At 39.1% G+C, this 23,406-nt stretch overlaps 1 protein-coding gene across 4 annotated transcripts in view; it reads right to left on the bottom strand.

Annotated features, from left to right (window-relative positions):
- Window positions 1–23,406, bottom strand: part of PIGN (phosphatidylinositol glycan anchor biosynthesis class N) — a 110,197-nt gene that overhangs the window by 8,075 nt on the left and 78,716 nt on the right. For 2 of the 4 annotated variants that reach the window (XM_075728168.1, XM_075728164.1), the window contains 8 exons: window positions 18,121–18,229; window positions 14,206–14,308; window positions 11,606–11,708; window positions 9,316–9,402; window positions 6,499–6,554; window positions 5,939–6,014; window positions 4,550–4,623; window positions 1,576–1,618 (listed from right to left, as the gene is read on the bottom strand). In XM_075728168.1, coding sequence (XP_075584283.1) covers window positions 1,576–1,618; window positions 4,550–4,623; window positions 5,939–6,014; window positions 6,499–6,554; window positions 9,316–9,402; window positions 11,606–11,708; window positions 14,206–14,308; window positions 18,121–18,229 — 651 coding nt within the window. Of the gene's footprint in view, window positions 1–1,575; window positions 1,619–4,549; window positions 4,624–5,938; window positions 6,015–6,498; window positions 6,555–9,315; window positions 9,403–9,872; window positions 9,911–11,605; window positions 11,709–14,205; window positions 14,309–18,120; window positions 18,230–23,406 lie in introns of those variants that run through there. The other 2 variants (XM_075728165.1, XM_075728167.1) reach the window with 2 other exon arrangements.

The following is a 23,406-nucleotide window of genomic DNA, read 5'->3' as shown; positions in this document are numbered from 1 at the left end:
GGGAGCCAGAAATAGATTTAACATGGTATCAAACACAAACAGCTAAAGATGGACTCAGTTCTGTCAAGCTGGGCTTGCAAGAAACAGAAGATTACCAGCAGAGAACTTTTTCAATAAGGAAAGCCAAGCCACCTTATTGCTTGAAATAATGGGATCCCAAATAACACCTAGTGCCAAAGAGAAGGCTGCATATTGTTTTCATGGAATTCCGCCACAGATTTCTTTGGGCAACTCTGGCAGTTCCTCACCTGTAAAATGCGAAGAGTGTTGGGAGAAGACAGCACTTGTCTGCTAGTGAATCCCCCAAATTCTAGCTGGTGGCCACATTGATTCAAGACCACAAACCAGTTCTCTCTCTTTTTTTTTTTTCCTGCCAACTTTCTCATTTCTTGATATATACACAGCTCCTGCATATCAAACCTCTTTGGCAATATTTTGTTTTGTACACCAAGTACGTATTTGCTAATTGTTTTAAAATAGTTAAATCAAAAAAGGAGAATATGTGAGATACGAGACCTGGATATACTGGGGCTTGCTACACACCACTACATGCCTGCACTCTTCTTTTGGTTTAGTTAGACTGGCTTTATTAGTGAAATGCTATGAGTGTAGTTTACTGGTATTTTAATCCTTTTCCTGTGGAAGTTATCAGAAATCAGATTAGTGACAATCTGTCACTAGTAGTTCCTTGAAACTACACAAAACTATACCTTCACCCTTTCTCACTCTACAGACAAATTAGTAATTATTTGGTTTTCTACTCACTGTTTTTCCTATCAGGTGAGATCCACAGATCACACTGTACATGGAAATCACGTCAGGAATGCTTACTCCAAAGGGACGAAACTAAAACAGCATGTACGAAGCCAGAACAACAGCTCTACCTACTGCTTTGAAAAGGTTTCTGCTTACCTTCTGATACCCAGTGGCACTGCTTGCTGGGTTGAAGACAGTTTGAGAGGGCAACAAAAAACGTACTTTTAATCTGTAAAAATTATGTTAGGGTATCCTTCAGCTTTGGGTTGTTTTAGTTAGCTTGGTTTGTGGACGCAAGCTTTCTGAAGATAGCATTTCCTAACAGCTTATTACAAAGGACACAAAGTGTCTTTTTGGATGTTGCTGATCTCCTGGATTCTGACAACTCTAACAGAGCTGGTGGGTAACACATTTCTCCTTTTCCTCTCTTTTTCAAGGGCAGGTGAGGTGAGTAAAAGGTTCAAAATTCCTGAAAAATTAACTAAACCCTGCACACCGCTAAAACTGATATTCTTATTTAAATTCTTCCTAAGAATTTGATTGGAAAGCACATGAAAAAACTCAGAATGATAACTTATTACTTCATTTTTGTCTCTTATTATTATGAGAATATTGTTTCTTCAGAAGCATCAATTACATGGAATTCAAAGAGCAGTGATTAGAGGAGTTTTATCTCTAAATTATGCTAGGATTTCAATCCAATTCACTGCCCTAGTTACAAAAACTTTGAAGTCTGAAACAAATTCAGATCTCTCTAGATGGAATTAGGAGAACTCTCTGCTTCTTGATCTTATTTGAGGAGAATGTGCAACAACTTACCAAAGCCATAATGTCTGAAATCACAAGAACAATGAGGAAAAGGCTGCGAAGAAGAAAAAAATAAAATAATAAAAAAAATGAACCAGACCATCAACTTTTATTTATGGCCACAGATATGACAAAGCTTATTAAAACTCCCATAAAGACATTAAAATAAGATGATTTCTTGGACTTGCCTTTCAATTACTCAGATACATTTCAATGTATTAGAGAACAGTTAAAATATATGACTAGGACATCTGGCATTTGTAATCCCACCCTGCTTGAAAAAGACATTTGACATTAATAGATTTTCAATTTTGCAACAGAAAAACCTAACACAAGTCATTTTTTGGAGAACAAGAGCATCTCACAAACAGCACCTGCCCGTTCCTGATGCAGGGAGCTCACGTGCCGGTTAGGCCAAATAAAGCTGATTTAGAAGCTTTAGCATGGACTCAAGAGTGAGCAAAGCTGTTTGGCACAGGCAGACAGATACCTAAGCCGATCGGTCCTGTCCTGACAACCACCCTGCTGGGTAGAAGGCTGCTAAAGGAGGTGCTTGCCCCCCCTTCCAGATCTCTGGGTGCCCGTAAGCAGCTCTGGGAATGCCCAGGATTTTGGTGGCATGCGCCCAAACCCATGGGCCTCTCTGTCAGGCGGCAGGTTACTTCTGGAAAGTAGGCTGCGGCCAGTAAAAGGAACCAGAAGGGAGCACACGGAGCTATTTTTTCCCCCATTAACCTAATCTTTTCATTAAACTATGTAAATCCTACATGACATGAAAGCAATTACTGTAACTGGTTAAAACTAGTTTCTAAGTTAATGACACTGAAGCAATGTTGCAAACAGCTGACCCATTAACAAAGTCTTTAACTAGAATACAGTTAATTTATCAGTACTACCATCATAAATCCACGAGGCTTTTTTTGGCAAAATGTCCTGCTGTAGCGTTGCACGATCACGTACTGGGGGGACACCCATACCGACACCTCCTGATGAGGACATTTCTAATATTGCCTCTGTCAGCTATGCTTCATGAGTAAATAAGGATGCAACAAACCAGCTGCATCTCAGACACACTGAAAGGCTTCTCTCCTCTTACCTATGGCTCAGATAGGATGTTGCAATCTTGTAGTGCCTAGGAGGCACTCAACTAGAGGGCTGTTTTCACAGGCAAGCTCCAAGAACATACTCTGACAGAACATTCCCCACAAACAAGGAAAAAAAAAAAAAATCTTTAATCTGCAAACGCGGAGTTTAGGAACAATTTGTCCAAATCACAAAAATCTACTTTTTGCCCTTCTGAACTGCAGGAACGCTTTCACAACAGAAGGACAACACTAATTTCAGGGCACGTTTATACACTACAAAGACAAGATTGTTCCCTATGATGGCTGAATTTATTGAGCAGGGGCAGCAATAGCAATAAGGAGCGCAGCACAGACTTCAGGATGCGCTGACTATCAGAGCACCACCTCTCCAGGGATCCTGGGCACATCTTGTGGTTTCTGCCTTGTTCCCAGGCTGACGCTGTGGCAGCATGACTGCTACTGTACCTGAGCACAGCTAAACGAAGCTGGCGCAAATACCAGCCAGAGTTACAACTGCAGCTTCATAAACTGTCACAGACGTACTCATGTGCCCTGGTTTAAGAAGTTGGTATTGTTTCCCCTCTCACACACTCAGATGCACATTCCATAAAAGCTTGCAATATCACTGGTGCTGCCAAGGCCAGCGTTCACAAGTTAGGAAATGCTGACCTTTACGATGCCTGAGCCCTAGAAATGTAAATCGCTAGCTTGTCTTCTGAGCAACCCTGATTCCTCAACCCAGACCTGCTTTTGTATAAGCCTTAGTAAGGAGGACAAATATCCTTCCTTAGGGGTCCAGAGACAGCCCAGTATGCTGCACGCACAGCTGAGGCAGAGAAGGCAAAAAGGATGGTGAGCCTTGGTGCTTCCTCTCCAAGAAGTAGTCAGATTTCCGGCTGCCATGTCCCTCGTCTGTACTGGGTGGCATTGTGTAAGGAGACAACAGGCAGGGCACAAGCAGGATGAAAACAAACAGAAAGGCAGAGGGCATCACATTGAGCAAGGGCAGCTTCCTCCTGCTCAGCTGAGAAAAATGCAGGACAGTGTCACTGTGGTCCCCCTGCCACTGCCCAGCAACAGCTTCAGTCAACCCCACACAACATCCCACGGTTGTGGGACTCAAACTCAAAACCACATGGATGACAGGGACCTCCTCCATCTCAGCACCATTTGTAATCCCACACAATGAGCAGAGGATTCAGTCACGTGCACTGGGTGTGCTGAAAGGGGTAGGGAGGGCTTACAGTTTTAAAAAAAAAAAAAATCTTGAGACAGTGAAAAGAGTGAGGGTAGTTCAAGTCCGGATACAGCACTCTGCAAGGCTGGGCACCTGTCCCACACTCTCTCTGAAAAGTCTTTAGAGATGGAGAAAAGACTAGCAGCCATCTAGTCCTACTGCAAAAATATGTAATACTGAACACACCTGGGAAGCATTCAACTGCAACGGCAGGGCATACAGCCTTTTTTTTTCTTTTTTCTTTTAAATGCTATTTGTGGCAAGGTCAGTGCTACAAAGCTGTAAATTGGTTACATTATAAATGGGTTATTTTAAAAATATTGTACTATAGGCAGAGATGCAATATAAAAAAAAATCTGACTTTAAATTCTCATTTTTCTACATTATGGGGAAAAAGTGCTCCTTCTGTGTATTGTCAACAAAGAATATTAAATATCTGATTGTTTCAGACAGGGCCAACACTTCCATTTATACTCATTTATCACTAAGAAAAGAACTCCTGAGCTTGCAAAACCACTGAACAAAACCCCAAACCATAATAACAAATAAAAGTAACAATGTGATCTACTGTTTTTTTTAATTTAGATTGAGATTTGACAATTCTGAATTCTTGCAAAACAGATTTGAAGCCCTTACTAATGCAGAAATACAGCACTTACTGTACCTCTTAGAAGACAGTTGTGTTGTGACTTGAACAGCTTCAAAAGCACATGACACCAGAACAAACGGGATTACAACCTGTTTAAAACACAAGCTACATTTTGGTTTATAGCCATATTTACAAAACAACCTGTCAGGTTGTGGAAACATTTTCCTGCTTTTGAAATTATGACAGAATGTGTATGTTACAAAAACAAAATATTGGCAAGAAAGGGTAGAAACTCATTTTGCAGGAAGCAGGTTTGGTAAATTAATAAAAAATGCCTTCGATGGTCATAGCTGAACTGCAGTGAAATAAGCCATGAGGCAATATGGAAAACTATAATTAAAACACATTAATGATCCTCACTTCATTTATCCATTTTAGCACTAGTGATAAATACTTCAATAAGGCTAGAAGACAAAACTATTCAGATCCAATCCCTCATGTGACAGGCTGCAGAGCTCCAAGTGTAATAGGACAGTCTCATCTCAACCACAAAAAAATCTGAATAGAGAATTTATTCAGTAAGGCAAGGATCATGCTGCCCCTCCAAAGCCAAGTCAAGCAAATGTTCAGTAAATTAAGAACAAAACAAAAAAGTTAGAAAAATGAATGTCGCCTTTTGCTCTTTCCAAAGTTGACTTGTAATCCTTATGTTAGTAGTGTAAATGCATTGCTAAAACCTGTTCTGTTGCATCGAGAAGGTTTGCATTATTGATTTATATCCTGCAGTATAACACACAGTATACCTGTAACTTAAGTCTACTTTCTCTGGGACAGAAGCAGCAGAAAGGCAGAGGCAGGAAATACTGCTTATTTTAGCAACAACCTATAAATTCCATGCCTCGCTTCCTCTTTGCCTCTTTACTCCTCTGGCAGATCCTTTACTCAAATATTAGAAAAGACCTCCCACACCTTGCCTGCAAACAAGTAGTGCAATCCAATCTTTGACAGACTATTAAAAAATATAAAAAAAATAGTATTTGTTGTAAAATGACAACCTAATTAGTAGAGCACATTCAAAGCCTGTACTTAATGTAATGTAGACAGAGCTAATAAAATATATATATCCTCAATGTTTCTGTAGATATTATACTATAGGGAAAGCTTACAGTTTTTTTAAACAGTTTAAGTCTTTTCAACATTTAAAATTTCCATTTTAATACAATAAACCAATCTAATGCAGTTAAATTATACTTCCATGCACTTTAGTTTCTCTCTTTTGGGAAACAGAAGGATCCACCTCTAGAAACACTACAAAGGCTGAAAGCTTCACACATGGTTAAGAAGGCTAATGAATCTCAAATACATATATATGTTTTTGGAAATTGCAAAGTAACAACTGTGTACATGATATGTTATTTATTAAACAGTTCTTTGAGAAAATTTCACTAAGGTGAGATTACTAACCTTTAGCACCAGCAAGCCTCCCATCATGAAGGGACTGAACACAGTCAAGAAACAATAGACAGAAGCAGGATCAAAACTAGAGAAACATGAAAAAGACATTACAACATATCCTTGAAATGGCATTTTCCATTAAAAAAACAGAACATTTAGCTACTCCTGTAACACACTGTGCGTATATACATTTTTAAACAAGGCTTCCAACTTTCTCTTCTCTTGCTCAAATATTAAATTAGCAAGGACAGCCTACCTCACTTTTCTTTCTCTGCAATTTTATTCTGCTCATGTCTTTCGAGGTGCCATGCTGTTGGGGAGCAGCTGAGCGCTCTCTGCTCACACTGCCAATAACTTCTAATGGAAATTGAGACGACCTCGTAACCAACAAGCTCAGGCTCTTAAAGAACATGTTAGAGAGCAGAAATGAAATAAATTGTTATCATTATTCCACTGACTACTGCTTTAATTCTGCTGCCCTGATTTTGCTAACCAAATTTATATTTAGTATGCCAACTGCAGGAAGAATTTTTTGTATCCTGTGTCTCAAACCAATGAATAAAATTTACCTGTTAACAGAAGCTATGTTTCCAGTGCCAAAAAAGGCTGTCACTATGAAGAAAACCTAGATGTATTTAAGGAAAATACCCCACAGAAATGGCTGCAGTAAATCAAAACCAGCATTTTTCCCCCTTCATTCCAATTTACTTTCAAAATCCTATCATGAAACTACAAGAAGCTGACCCACTATTACAGCTTTACACTGCATTAGGAAATCCAAAGTATTGTCTACCCAAGATTTCACACATGACTATGTCAATTTTAAAAGACAGGGACTGCCTGGATAAGATTTTAGAGTTTGTCTTGAGGCCCCTGCCAGAAAGCTGCAGCTTATTTTTTCTGGGCCCCTACCTAGTACAATAGGAACATCCCTGGACCACAATCCCAGCTGTGCATTCAAACACACATGGTTTTGCAGAAAGTAATGACATATGCATGTGTACTGCACACCAAAAGAGATGGCTTTATTGAGGAATTGACCATGGAAGAGGTAGTTGGCTATGAAACAAGACTAGAGGTTCCTATGCTACCCCTCCCATAGGTTTGTTGTCCAAAGGTTATGCTGAGTCTATCCATTACAACATGGGACTCCCCCTTTTTTTTTTCCTGACTCTGAGGAAGGAAGCACAACTCATGCAGTATCTGTATAGCTGGAAGGTTTTTTGTTTGGCTGCTTTTTTTTAATAAAACCTGCCCTTTTCACCTAAGTACAACACTTGCTGCTGTATGAGCCTATGAAAGATTTTCTTTTACCTCCTGAGCTCATTTGGGCCCATTATAGCTCACATCTCTTCAGCAGACAAATGTGTTTTAACTGCTTTTTTTGCATCAGGCAGAGGGTTAGTCAGTGACAATGGCTGCTGTTGCCAGAGCTCCCTCTGGTCCTTCCACTCCTGTTACAGCTCCCGCACTGGATCATTTAAGTCTCTGCATAAACAATTTACTACCAACTGTTCAGCAGAATCACTGGGATTCTGCATGCAATATTTTGGAAGGATTAGGTCAGCATAACTAAAGAAGTTATGCTTCCCAAGAGTATCACATCATTTCAAGCTTAGTAACACAGTAGTCTAACAGCATAGTGCAGTTCTGCCAGTTAAGATTTAAAAGAACAACGGCTCTGCAATAGAACAAAAAAATACCAGTAGCACATAGGTTTAATTAAAATGCTAAGTGTAAGCAATCTGAATCTTCTTCTGGAAGATCAGGCTATAAGGTCCCTCAGCACATGTTGACTTTTGGGCCTTATACGGGAACCTTGAGACAAGATATACAGCTCACAGGGTCACAGTTGCAATATGACTGCTCTAGCAGACAAGGTTTCTCTTCCAATACCACTATTTCTAAACATTAAACAGCATCTAAATTAAAAAAGCCACAACATCTTTTGAGCAGGCATGTATCATACCTGGTCTCTGCAAAGGAGACCTGCAAATTGTGTATTTTTTCAGAAGCTGAACAAAATACATTCGAACATTTTAGATTAAGATGAGATTAAAGTAGTTCTGCATTCAAGTGTTAAAGTACTGTTATGCTGGAGCTTTAAAAAGTACAATTGGAGTGTTTGATTTTTGTTTTGGCTAATTTTTAGCATCTGACAGACAGCAGCAGCTTTACTAAAAGCTTACTTTTTGTTAAAATAGAAAAATAGCAAATGAAATCAATAAATTTACTGCAACATGTCTCAGCTGCTTTTCAGGTATAGTCTAAAGCAAACACAAATGTTCAATGCCTAGCAAATTGTTTTGCCTCCTTCCTTAGTGCTGAACTGCCTTCTTAATGAGGTGTCTGAAGTATCTGTCACACTTCCTCTGCTGCAGGTTCCCATCATCCAACAGCGTTCTCTTGTCCCAAATTCCAACAGTATAGACACTGTGACTGTGACCCACCCTCTCAGATTTGGTTATTCTATGATCTACAAAGCCTGTTTTTGCAGGAACCAGTATTGAGACAACTCCCTCTCCAGCTCCAGCTATGATAACCCACCTGCACTAGAAACCCGTATGTTCTAGACTGGCTCATAATTTCTCTCCCACTTGCACACCCATCACCCTTGCTGCCAAATACCCCTCACTTAACTGCAGTCCCACAATGGGAGAGAAAAATGACAATGTTATCAAGTCTGTACAGTATTAAAAAAAAAAAAAAAATCAGCTGTAGTTTCAGTTACAGTAATGCAAAATAACTGCTATGTTAGTGAACAAACAGCTCTTCCCTCCCAAGCCCATATAATTTCTACCAGCAGAAACCACATGTGATATAAATAATTCTAGGCCAGATTCTGGGAACACATTTCACTAAGAGTCTGCAGGAACTTTCCTTCTCATCTCATCTGCCTGGCTATGGCCAATGCCTGCCCCCTAACATTTTCTTCCTAACACACTGCTATACTCTAAAAATGAGAAAATGAGAATAACTTTAAGAATAACTTTAAATAACTTTATTAATAACTTTAATAAATCACCTTTTCCAACTGATTTGTGATGGTTGAATGAGTTCCCTCCAGCCAAAATGTAATAAAACAAAACCAAATTGAAAACAGGACTCCTTAGAATAAAGTTTACCTCAACTGTAATGTTCATAACAGACCAAACTTTTCAAAGTGGCCAAGGAGCCAGATTCCAAAACAGTGCAGTTCATACTGAATTTTTTACTACTTTATCAAAAAACATAATGTACAAGACCATTGTCTTTTGAGCAACATGAGTCAAATCATGTTCACCAGCTTCTGTTTCCAGGGGCTACCAGGCTACAAATTTTGATTGTGGTGCCTTTTGAAACAAACCCATCTTTTCCCTGGAACGCAGCAACCAGCAAAAGGATACAAAGAAGAAAGACCTGCGGACGTCATCTAAGTGGAGCTGTCGAAACTGAGTTATATCAGTAGCATAGGCAAAGTTGAAAACAGCAAGCTGGAGAGACAGCAGAAGAAATCAATACCGAATATGAACTGATGTACTTTGATAGAACCACCATATTTTTACTGAAATGAATGAGAAATAAACCTACTTCTCTATCAGCTGTTATTAGAGTAGTATTATGATGAGGACTGCAAACCTTTCCCGTATTTTCATTATACTTTAATGAATCTGCCAGAAAGATTGTACAAGTGAGATGATCAAATGAACAGTGGAGCTTCCACTGTTATCTACACTAAAAATGAACTTCTATGCCTTAGACTTATCATCGTCTTTTTTCATCATAAATATTCCTCCTACACATATGCACTTCTACTGCTCACAAGCATGTGGATAAAGACCCACAGAAATAAGAGACTGCAATTATCCTCAACTGACTTATATTGTGAGTGAGAATACTAAAATATTCTTCATCTCCCTCACTCAGTTCTCAGCACAATATCACTTGACCTGAAGAGAAATTGTCTTCATGGAGTTTAAGAGGTCAATGAACTCATTTTCACTGGGGAAAAGAAAAAAAAAAAAATCAAGTAGTAGACATTCAACACTGACAACATTTTAATTAAAAATAATCTCACATCATCAGAGAACTGAGCTGGATTCTCTAATACAAGATTTACTTTCTGGCATATATTAACAGGCACTCTAGACATGATTTTTCTAACCTAAAAATGAGAAGCAGGGGTAAGCATTATTGTTCCTTTCCCTTGAAACCAAAAGTCAAGTGACATACAGGGAGTGACAACAGAAAACTTAATTACAGCTTACCTATGTTCTTTTCATTTGCATTTGATTAATAAAGTGTTCATCATTTTAATACTGCTTTAATAGAATTTTATTTTAAAACAAACAGAACATCAGACCACCATCAGACAAACAAGCATCACAGATGCCTTGTTACAAGATACAAAAGGTAGAGCGGGTTCTGAAGTGGAAGAGAAAGAACGTCCCATAGATGACTCTGCTGTGCTAGTAATATCCGGTTGCAATCATGGCCTCACACTAAGTGTACATTTTTACATTCAGATTCCTTCTCTATCACTTAAGATGTTACAAAACATGCTCACACAAGAGCTATAGCTATATGTAGCATAAATAAAAAGCAATTCCTGTTTTCATTTCTGATTTTCAGCCTTGAATTAGTAAAGCTTGTTCTCTCTCAAGTTTTAAAACTGTCTGCCTTGCAGGAGAACCACAAAACCACAGTATGTGTCAAGTCCGCTCTGGTGACTGCCTTGGCTCAGATTTCACCTCCCGGCACCTCCCCCTAATTATTATGAGCTGCAAAAGGAAGGACAGATGTGTACTGCCACTTCTCTTACAAGTGATTCTGGCCATTCCTATGCATCTGTACCCAGGTTCTCTGTGACCTGCACCAAGGACAGCACATTTGGGAGAAGCAGAGGAGAGCTGTGCTGCACACCTGCCTGGCTCCAAGCACTCAGACGACTCTGCAACTGGCACTTCGGATCTAACCGAATCAATGGCATAGCTAGTTTGTTAAACCCTTGACCTGACTAATCTAAAAGCTAAGTAGCAGTGCAAGCAGCATGGGCTTTGAAAATTGCTGACAATATACTAAACTTTAAGAGGAAAGAAGTTGCATTGATTACAAAACTCTCTCTCTAGGCAAATCCAAGAAGGTGCTAGTTCCAAGTTAGTCTTGGAAGTCCTTAGTCAGTTAGTCAGCTCCTTGTCTGTCTAATCAGAAAGAAAACTCCATCCTTGAAGAAAGAGTGGAAGGACAAAGTCAAACTAAGATTTCTGGTATTTCCTATGGATCATTTGAGAAATTGAATTTTTTCTTTTCAGCCTCTCACTCGTGACTCTGCTATCAGAATAAAAAAAGTACAGTGACATTGCCCTTACTCTAAAGAGTTACTGTACCTTATGCTGAATTAGCACTACACTTGACAAACAGAGCTTTGTAGCCTACAGAACATACCACTAAGTCAAACTGATTTCCTGCATTCCTAGAAATGGCTCTGATGTGGATTATCTTCAATAACATAAATTATAAATCTCTCTTACAAAGTCACATTCCTATTTCGTAAAACAGCTGATACCGGCTTCCCAAACTTAAAGAAATGCAAAGTGTTGCTCCATGAAAACCACTCAGAATATTTATTATATTGTCAAGGAAAAAAAAAAAGATAAAGCTGATAATTAGCCTGATATAGCTATCTGGAGCTGTTACCTTTGGTTTGAGTGAAAGACCATAGTGCTGCAGTGCCTCTTGCTCCATATTTATCCACACAAACATCACACCAGACAACACCAGTGGAAACAGAGCTTCATACCTGAAGAGTAATGTAATAATCATAGTAAGTGCAGTCACTAACAACTATTTAACATCAGGTACCGACATGTTTCTTTTCTTTTTTCTTCACGCTAACAATATACCCAAGACCTAGTGGCATTCTCCCCCTTCTCTCCCCATTTCTGAGGACTACCCACAGCTGGTTGTTGAAGTTTAAAGCCATACAGTAATTAAATGGTAAAAGTAGGAGAAACAGAGGCTGCTTCAGCTTTGTCATGTTGTGCACCCATTTTCTCATTTGATGGCTGCCACAACATTAGATGAGTGTCCTTTGTGTCATGATTAATTTTAACAAAACTGGAATAAAATTAAAAAGAAACAGGAAAAAAAGAATCACATTTGGCACCCATTTATAAAATTTTCCATTTTGCAGAAATAAGAGCTGTTTGGAACTGAGGGGTTACAGTCCAACCTAGAAAGCAACTAAAGATTGTGTCACTTTAGGACCTAATCACGCAAACTCATTCTGGTGATCTCAGTCTAGTTCAAAGGAGAAAGGCACCTGTATAATAAAAACAGCATTACATTTCACTGAAGCAAAACGTCCTTTTCTTTACTATATACCAATCCATTGCAATAGCACCATCAAGTCACGTTCTAATCAAGGCTGCTAAGCTGTTCTTGCTACACCCCCAATCTCAGAGGAGTACTTCTGGCTCCTACTCAAACATAGCAAACTATGAGTATACCTACGTGAGAGATTAAAACCTCCAGATAACCTAGGGGTGTAGATTGTAATAGATATTAGTTTCTCCTTGCCCTCTACATCTCAGCTGACTTCATGGTGCCTCTCAGGTTTTTTTTTTTTCCCTTCAGGATAAAATTATAATACTGACACTGACTGTGACACTAATACTGACAAGACTGTAAATTTTTTCCCTCTTTTTTTTTCCCCCCCCCTCCTTGGACACACACTTATTTGTCTAAAAATAAGAAAATCATTGCAGTTAAGCTTGGTATTGTTTCTGTTGTGCCTCCCCACTAGTGTAGCTACAAAGCAGCTTCAAACTGGAACAAAAAATTTTGGATAGACATTTCTGCTTTAATTATCAGAATGACAAGCAGTTAAACACGAACACAACAATGGTTGGGTTGTCAGTAACAAAAGTACCTACAATCCTCACAATGGTCTACACTTGCCTACAAATTTAATGTCTTCAGCTGAGTCAGTGACAACTGGTTCTATGCAACCATGCTCTTCAGTTGGCTTCAGTACTTCCACTTAACTGCACCTCCAGAGGTGCTGCGATTACTTGGGCCATGTACTGCGTTATCATTACATGGTATAACAGAGCACTGAGGAGAGAAACACTGGATACTTTTGGCACCAAGTGCCTTGTTTTTGCTATGATTGGTTGTTTGGGGGTTTGAGGGGTTTTTTTTTTTTGTTTGGTGTTTGGTTTTGGGGTTTGGTTTTTTGGGTTTGGTTTTGTTTTGTTTTTTAAAGAATTGTTCCAAAATTTGTTGGTCTATTTGAACACTGTAGGAAGACAGCAGAGAGTTGTCAGCATTTAAGCTGTCTGGTGCAGGGCCAAAATACAACAAGAGAGGTTACCAGCCTCAGAAATAACAGCTTTCATACTTTATCGAGTAGCCAGGACAGGCTAAGAAGGTTGAGTGCAAGAGTATGTGTGTGGACAGCAGTAAAATGAGGATCAAAATCTTAACAGGGAAGTGGGAGGAAGGGGAGGCAGGAGATTAAAAAGAGAGAGATGTTTCATCTAAAATGAGAGTATCCACAAGAGGCAGCTATTGCAAAATGTCTGCTGCAAGATATTTTATTCCACTTAATTTTCCAGTGTAATTAAATCCAGAGGATAAGTGGGAGAGGAGGTGGAAAGAATGGTTCCTATACTCCCCATTAATTATGCTCTTAAGAGCTACTGAGTCTGGAAAAAACAAGCGTTGGCTGACACAGTGTTTTCTTCATTTACAAGCTCTGCGGAGTTGTCTTTTATCCAAAAATAAGCAAGCCCTACTCTTTGTGGGGACTAGCATCCCTTTGAAAAAAATTACTTCCATGAAAATCTCTCTGAATAAAATTTTCCCCCATTTTAGGGCTACCTGTTTACTGTCGCACATCATTTAAGCCATAGCTAGACACCAGTGCTGAGCAACTGGGAGAGAAGTTATTTCCCTTTGTTTGTGAGCAGAAAAGCACATGCCAAAACAATAAAAGACAAACTAAACCAGACTTTCTTATTTTGGTGCAAGATTGTTTGAGTACATACCCTTCCAGACACCACTTGGTCTAGCTGAAAGGAATGTCAACAAAACAGTGTTTATAATACAAAGAGGAATATGGAAGTTCCCCTGAAATTTTATTTAGGAAACTAAACAAGGAGATAAATAGTGAGACTACAGCTGGAAGCACACATTACACCTTTAACAGAAATGTTCATGAGATTCAGCAGTTTCACATTTAGGCCTTGATTTTCATATGTAAGACCAATCTAAATAGAGTAAGAAAGAAGTACCCTGTGCTGAGGAGCAGGTAGGTGGACATCATGGAGAGCAATATGCTGAACAGTCGCTGAAAGAGAAACGTGGGGCTCAGTAACGGCAACACCGAGGAAGAAACTGCGATAAAAACAGATCAGTCAGTCGCTACATGCAAAACATTTCATCCTTGGTAACAAGATAACATTCTTCAAATCTTGACACTTTACGTACAGAAATTCAATACTGGACATATATACCCTTCTATTTTCAGAAGTTACTTTTGCTAAAGAAAACCTGATGTTTGGAATGCTTAATATTTATCAAAAGTAATTTTAGTTCCCTATCATTTCAATTCCCTGACTTTCTACCTCGCAGCCTTTTAATTTCTCATGAACTGATGTTTATAAGTCCTTAAGATGATGCGGAAGCACTAGTCCAAAAAAGAGTCAAACTTGACTGTTTAATACTACTATGAGAACCACTTACCATGGCCCTGAGGACCTCTGGCAGCTCAAAGACTGCACTTACAGAGCCACTGCTCCACTGGATTAGATTAGGAAGCCTGCCACATTTTGAGGTGCAACTGAAAATACTGGTAGTAAAGATACAGAAACTATCAACTTCTTGGCTTCTCTACCTGAAAGTTTTAAAACAGGAATATTTAAGGAACTATAGGGGACCTATCTGTCATGATTCATGCCTCTTGCCTTCAACTTGTAATGCATTTCCCTAATGCAGGTGTGGTATCTTAAGAGTCACATGCCGCTCGTTAGTGTGGTCCATTGCTCAACTGCCCAGTCAGCCCTGGTTAGCAGAGTCCATGCTGCCCCTAAAGAGGCTCCTCTAGCTGGGAAACCTCTGAAGGTGAGGACAGGGCCCAACAGCTTGCAGGAGGTGAGGAAAATTGGGAAGAGAGGAAATGGGCTACTGGAAGCATAAGTAAAGAGGGAAAAAGGCAGAGGAAAAGTGGCCAGTGCTTGAAGCAAGGAAAAGGAGAAGGAAAAGCATTGCTGTGATTTAATCTTTAAACCTGATTTTTTTTTAATATGAAAATTTTACGCGTTTATAAAAAAGTGTGCTGACAAATAACGTTGGTGTGATTCTTCATTGTGCTATAGTGCCCTCACATTACCGAATCATTCAACAACTGCACCAACAGTAAGTCATAATTAATAATCACTCTATTAAGGAACAGAAATAAAAGTATAATATATGGAAAGTGCTCACTTGTGCTTATTGTCATAGTATACGTTAATATTTATAGTAAATATATCAACAAAAGAGACATGAGGCTGTTTCTAAAACCTGTGGGTCAGTACATTTTATTTCCTGGCTTTCAGCCTTGGCCACTGCTACAGTTACAGAATAAGTGACTTCATTTCAAGGGTGCTCCAGCCTTTCAGCATCACTTGTAGCTTTCCATACTTAAAGAAGGCCAGACTCAAGGAGGAACTCCAGGGACCTCACCGCAAGTCAGAACGGCTGGAATGAAATTCAATGTGGCAACCGGCTGCTGTGAACGACACTCAACACATCAGATGTGTATCACACTCTGAGCGCAATCACAGATGAGAACAGATAAGTGGCTAGTAGGTGATAATTAGCCTTTCCCTTCCATCTCTGATGTGACACATCAGACATTAACCATCAAAAGACCTGCAGGTTTCTAGCTGACTTACACAACTGTCTATGTGTCCACCACACACAGTTGTGACACCAAATTCCTCAAAATTCAGCAAGTCGCTATGATAGACTTCCACTGACAAAAATTTTAAAACATAACATACATTCATTTAGAAATATCTGCTAACATAAAGATGGTTCTGAAGAACATGGGAAGCAGGTGGATTAACTTTATGCATCCTGGTTTTACATCTATGGTTGTGGTTAACATACACTGCACGAGCCATACAGTGTTAACAGCTAAAAGTCAGCTGGACACAGGGCTGCAGGAATCCACCCATCACTAATTACTTTGCCTGGTTTTCCAAAACCCAGTCTTTCTTCAAAAAAAATGATTTCAGGCCTAAATGAAAACTTTAAACAAGGTAGGCTTCATATTAATCAGAATGAATAGCTGGGGAGGGGGAAACAATTTGCTAGAAAACTTCAGCAGTCTCATCATATTGACATGATAATACTACTCATCAGTATTATTATGAATAAATACTGATAACTGTGTGTTTCTAGTTATATAAATACACAGAGAGGTGCAAAATGAGAGTTGAGTAAGTAACAGTGCCATTCTTCCACAACTAAGCAAAAAGATGAAGAGGAGTTTGACCACCTGTAATGCCACCAACCTTGGAAAAGCTACAGTAGACCTTGGTACCCTAATTCTTACAGTGCCACATTTGTGGTACACACTAGTGACAAGGCAGATGCTAGTTGTGGTTACGGTACTGACATGGCACTTCTCTCCAACAGGAGTACTGAGGATATGTTGTTGGATGCCTTAGCTTTCTACCTGCTTAGCTCTGTGTTTAATTATGTAGGGCAACTTCAGCAAGTACATAAAGTTCCTACCTTGTATATCATATTCATTTAAAATTATTACTTCCAGTCTGAAAGACTTTGCTAAAATACTGAATACTACAGTGGCAGCAAGTAGACTTTTGGGGTGTATACAGTTTACTTCAGTGTTAGCTTTATTTTTATGATAGAAACATCACCCACAGCAAAGAGAATTTCTAGACCTCTCTGACTGCCCAAGTCATCTCTTAGATGAAAAATCTTTTTCTCTCACCCTTACACAGAAGGGAAAGATAACCTTTACTCTCAACTCCTGCTCCAGTAGGCCAAGCAGGACATCACTGATTTTATGAATCGACTTTACAACTGCAAGGAATTCATCCACACAGAGATCCCCACTTAGCTTAGCAGGCTACGAAGAGTTAGGAAAGCATGATGGGAAGGAAAATGCTCCAAAGAAAACTACATTACAAAGAGAGCATTGCTCACACACACACTGATCACAATCAGTTGTATTAATCTTGAATCCATTTGCTCAGAAGCAGGATTGCTAAAACTGTCAAGATCTGCTTAAGTTAAAACAATGTCACCAGTACAGCAATGTACAAGACATCCAGCAACTAGATAACAACAGTCACAATTCTTCCATTAAGCTACGTTTAAATTCCTGATCTTGACTTTTAGCAAAGAGCTGCTATCAAACTTTGCATGGGATATGTTTAGCTCTAAAACAAATCCTGCATTCCAGATCACTCAGGGATAAACAGTGCTTAACATTTTCTAATGGAACCCTACAGAAATACAAAAAGGTATTGCTTTACTGTATTCCATAACTCCAGTGATAATTACATTTGCTCTGTTTAATCATCCTAAGATTTTAATTTTAGAGTGGTGAAAGATCCATAGACCTGTAAATTTTTTTTTTCCTTTAATAATTAGGCTCTATCATATCAAACATATATTAGCATCATTAGTTCACAGGTATTTTGCAAGGCAGCTCTGCAAAGCACTTCCATACCCCAATGGTCTCTGCCATCAGCTGCAACTTCAAATTTCTATTGAAATACAGCAACAACCTTTCCTCACTTCCCTATGCTTAACTGGATTGCTTGCAGAACATCTCAGGTCACCCTTACCTGGCTCCAAGTGAAACAAAAAGGGAATTTATACCATTATATCCCTAAAAGGGGTCTTCAAGATATTCAGAATATTCAAAACAAAAGATAAAGCTACTTGTAAATCACAGTTGCTCACATATTATTACAAACCTACAAAAGAATAATGTTTTAGAAGACTTTCTAACACATTCCTCAAAAAACCTCACTTAGGAAAGAATAGTGAACACATGGAAGAACTATCAGGAGTCAAATAAAGGAATACATGCAAAGTAAGATGTTAAAAAAATGTCACTGTCCCCCACCCAACCCCAAACCCCACAAACTATCAGCATACAAGTTTGGGATGGAAGATGTTCTTACCTAGAGTCATCCAGCTAATAATTTGATTCAATACAGGCAATCCCTGTTTGTTCTTAAGACTGTCATGGGTACTGCTCACAACATATGTTGAAAGTGCAATACTCAACATCTAGAAAGAAGAAATCAGACAATGAAACACATAATTAATGTATGGATGTCTGCCATCCCATACTAAATATGTAAATATGTTTTAGAGTTGCATAAACATCTCATCTGAATCAACATAAGAACAGGAAGTCTGATATGTAGTGTCAAGTACTTCTAGCTTTTTACAATTTATGCTTTTTAAAACTTCCTTCAGGGTTTTCTTTATTATTACTGTTATTATTTATTTGTGCTATTTTTAAACATTTTAAACAAGTGCCCTGGATCACTGATTTGACAAGATATGCTCTTTTTCAAGAGTAACTACTTAAACACTCATGTAAACCACAGAAAACATATGCCCCCAGTTTTTTGAGGAGTGCTTGTGCTCAAACAGCAACCATGAAGTACTAGCAGAATCTCTGGCTTTGCTGCAGGATCAAGTACAGGGTGAAGGGGAAGGGTAGTTAAGGCAAGAGCTTTGCATGGGCAGCACAGCTCCTGTAAGAAGAGACATCAGCAGCAGACCAGATTGGAGATAGAGTTTAAGAGATGGAAAGAAGCTGCAACCTTAGCAGACTGCTCAAATGAAATTGGCTGAACCACCTCAAGCAGAGGCCTCTGCCTTGGAGAAACTGTGAAGCTGAAGAGGTTTTTTTTTTTCCTTGACTAATTCAAGGGACACCATTCAGTCATCAAGTAGGTGCAAAAAACCTTAGGAAAATTACCACGAGTCAGTCATTTTTGAAAGATGACAATTATCCAAGAAAATGCTTGAGCCAAGTTTTCAATTACTGCTATTTATTCACAACTCTGCAGTTCCACTAAAAGGCAAATCAAGTATGTATGGTACTTTGCAAACGTGCTTTAAAATTGCATTACAAGATATAATTGCTGTTGTGGCTTTTTTAGTGCAAAGCAACTACACAGTGGTCACATCCATCACTTTTTACCATATGAATAGCTGCCATTCCCCTGCCAGACGCAGTGATACCTAGTGGTACCTCCCCAGAGGATACACTTAGCAGTCAGCATCCTTTTTTGGCCTGGTTGCTCAGTATCTGCTGCTTCTATTTAATTTCAGGCCACAAGCATATGTAACTTGTATTTCTGTGTGACATCAATAAGGTAGGTCAAAGCATTAAGCCTCAAAAAGCTCAGGGAATTGGCCCCTTTAGACCTCTGATGTTTATTTGGGATGCTTTTGCTATATTCAGGCCGGGCCTCTCCCCTTTGATATAACTTTTTTACTTCTTTTAGTGTCATGAGCTCTGCTAATCCCTCTGCTATCCCCTAGCCACTGGTGAAGTCACATTGCACTCACTTTGTGTCATCTCCCGTAATATATCTTGTGCCTTGGAAGACTTGTGATGACCTGGGCATGTTAGTAAACCCAATTTACTGCTGCTAGGTCTATGCCGGTGTCCAGGGAAGGGCTCAGCATTCTCTTTTGAGACTGTGTTCGCAGTTTAAGTAATGTTCAAACTGCTCTTGGCTTTCACCAACATCTCCAGGACTGTGGAACAGTGCAGAAGCAACTTGGAGATGCAAACTGAGGTCTCCAGCTAAGAATCTGTCTTCTTTCCCCCTTTACAACCTTCTTTGAAGTTTAGAGATTGTTCTTGAACAGGTAAAGAGCTGGCCTCTGAGAAACACTCATCTATAGGTCACAGCTAGAAAGAGGAAACCAAGGGTGACATCTGCAGTCCCAACACCTCTTCATCAGCAGCTCTGGTTGGGAGCTCTCCTAAGCATCTAACATGATAACAACCCATAGAGAGCATGGTAGGAGAACCAGCATCATCAGCTGGACACTATATGGTTGAAAACACTCCTCCTGTCCCCTAGTTCCACCAATATGACATGGATTCCTACTGTTTATTGCTCCTCCTAATTTAGAGGAGAAAACTAATAAACTGACAACCTTGGACCCACATGAAGTTCAAGCCTCCTAGGAATAACAACTTGGCCCAACATTATCAACCAATGGAAACAGCAGTGTTTTCATAGTGCAGCAAAAACTGGACTTCACCTGTGAAACTGCTGGCAAAGAGAAACTGGTGTTCTCTCCAGCAAAAAAATTAGATTGTACAGTAAGCACTGCAGCAGTCTAGCTGATGGATTATAAAGAACTCCTGCTTTCACCATTCCTGAAGCCTTAATGACTTCTCAAAGATCACAGAATAATTTAGGTTGGAAAAGACCTTTAAGATCATCAAGCCCAACTGTAAACCTAACACTGCCAAGTCCACCACTAAACCATGTCCCTAAGCACCACATCTACACATCTTTTAAATACCTCCAGGGATGGTGACTCAACCACTTCCCTGGGCAGCCTCTTTCACTCCTTGCTAACCCTTTCAGTGAAGAAATATTTCCTAATACCCAATCTAAATCTCCCTGATGCAACTTGAGGCCGTTTCCTCCTGTCCTGTCACTTGTTACTTGGGAAAAGAGACTGACACCCACCTTGCTAGAAGACAGAAGTAGCATTAACCAAAAAACAATTCTCTCCTTGCCATAGCAAACAAAATTCAGAAAAAAAAAATATTATTCCTGCTTTAATGATATCAAGAGAAAACCTGAGAAACTCTTGGCAATTTTCAGAAACTGTGAGGGTGTAAAAAGTATCTTGTGCCTCAAGCAAACAGTAACATGTATCAAAACTTCAAAATTAGGTCTAAACATAACTGAAGTTTTTGTAACAGAAATGTGAATGTAACCATATGAAGTTACTCAAGCTTGTATTTTTACTTTTTAAAATTTCTGTATTTATATGCTTTTGCTGAAGTCTTTTTGATCATGCTGTTTGGTTGTCTGGGACTTTTTTGTTTCTTTAAAGATAAAACCTGTGTTGGAAATCTACAGTGTGTAGGTACAAAAACCAGTGAATAAATGAGTAGCCTGTAAACGGCCTCTCAGATACACACAGGTATGTATTTCATACTCATTTGCTCTGGTGTACACTCTGTCCCATCCATGGAGAAACCAACACAAAAATACATAGTTCAGGACTGGATTGGAGGGAATTATCTTTTCTGTGGAGGACTGTACGCAAACTAAAAAAAAATCATTCTAATCACAACAAAAAGCCTAGCCTGTGCTGAATCCCTCTCTTTCTCAGACTGAAATAGGAAGAGAATGGAAAAGGGAAGTGTCTTTATTCAGATACAATTCCAAATAGCTTGTCAAGAACAACTCAAGCAAATAACAACTACTTGAGCCTTTGAGAAATATTACCTTATTTCTTGTATGAAAATGCATCTTATCCCAAATAAGCAGATGCAAAAATTTGAAGTGAAATGAAAGACTTAAAAGAGGGTTCTTACACACAGACACTACCAAAACAAAAAGGAAAAAGGATTGGGGGCTGGGGGTAGGGGGAGGAGTAGGGGATCCTGATCAGAGAAGTTTGGCCAGATCAGCAGACTTTTTGCTAAAAGGAGAAAAAACTAGAAACACCAGCTATTCCTTCTCCATTGTGTAATTCAAAGGCTTTTAGTCAGAGCATAACCTATAAAAGATGTTAGCAGAGTGGCTAAGGGAATCCCCAAGACAAACCATAAAGAGTATGAGGAAGGGACGCCATATTTTCCCTACCGCTTTAGTCAATGCTTGGAGGAAAGTGGCACACGAAGACCTGTAGCAAGTTAATCTATCTTCTCATTTCCCAAAATGAAGAAACATCAAATAACCAATCTTAGTTTCCTGTCTAGGAAGGAACAATGTTATCAGAGGAAAGCATAACCTTCAGTGACTGCCTCCAAACACCACATATGGGAGAGCTGTAAAAACTACTTTTAAGACACACCTTGTCAGATGCAAAGCAGGAACCTGATCGTGTGTGCTTATGTATATGAATGTCAGTGCCCTGATCACTGTCTGTCATTGCAAAATAGGTATGTTTCATCTGACTAGAGGATTCATCTCACCCTTAAAACTGCCTGGGAGTTATAAATCAAAACTCATGTTCAAAATGCTCCAAACCAGCATTTTTGAAGATTACCCCCTTCCCTGTCCCCACTGAAAACTCCAACTCAAAAGAAAAAGGAGAAGGGAATTCCATGCCTAGAAATACTAGTCTTCTGACAAATGTTTTCCTTTCATATTACTGTACATTTCAAAGCAACTAAATGCAACCTAACCTCAAAACAAGTTATCTACTTCGAAACAAGTAATGCTTCTGTAATGTCCTTTTCCCCTTCTAAGTCTGAATAATCTCCCCTCCCAATTCTTTCCTCACCCAAAGTGTGAATGGTCAATCCCATGCTTTCCATTCCCAAGTAAGCTTTTTAAATAAAAATCTAATAGAGACGAGTAATTAGATGTCACTATTGTAAAGTATCCTCTGATTAAGGACCAATTTGAGGAGTTTTATGATATTCTTAAAGGTTGGGAGAGAAACAAAGACATTACTCCCTGAACAAGTAGGCATAACATTTTCATCTAATTAAGTATCTCAGGGCTCTGTGAGTGAATTTCCTGATTCTCTAAAGTTGGCTCAAGAATAGTCTGGCATTACTTTTTGACTACAGTTCTGTTTCATCATCATCATCATCTGTAAGCTTCTCCACAAAGTCATGCTGCATGAGATGCTGCAGCAGTTGTGTGGTGAGTTGACATTTGCCATCTGCCAAATGCCTACCCAGCTGCTCTCTCAGTCCCCCATCCAGTAGAATTTGCTTTCAGGCATTCCAGTGAGAAATCCACTGCTGAGTATATACTGAAAATATCTGTCCTAAATGCTTAGGAAAGGAACTGATACCTCTTTTCCACAGTTAAGCTGGAAAAGTTAAGAGAAACCATCAGTACATTATACATGTGTGTGCACTCAGGTAAAGGCGTTTTAAGCATTCATTATTCTGTCCCCTCCTCCTTTTAACCAATTTGAGCTCCATACCTAAATCACTGATATAATGAATGCATTGCTTAGCTCATTAGCTCATTAAGAAACTCCAGCACTTAAGTCATAACCAATAAAGCTGGTCCTGAAATAAAACCATTATCTTTTAATAAAAGTTTAAAAAAAAAAAAAGAGGACAGCAGACATGCAAGGTATTATTAGAATCTTAAAGGCTCTCTAGAACTTAATTAGCACCTACTATGAAAAGATCTACCCATTTCATGAAGCTATAAAGAAAAAAAACATCATCTTTCATCTGAAAGAAGATTTAACCAGCAGAAAACCAGCTCAGTATCAGT

Source organism: Pelecanus crispus, chromosome 2, assembly GCF_030463565.1.
Source record: "Pelecanus crispus isolate bPelCri1 chromosome 2, bPelCri1.pri, whole genome shotgun sequence".
NCBI classification, from domain to species: domain Eukaryota; kingdom Metazoa; phylum Chordata; class Aves; order Pelecaniformes; family Pelecanidae; genus Pelecanus; species Pelecanus crispus.
Note: the sequence above shows the minus strand (reverse complement) of the source record. Positions and strands in the feature narration are given on the sequence as shown.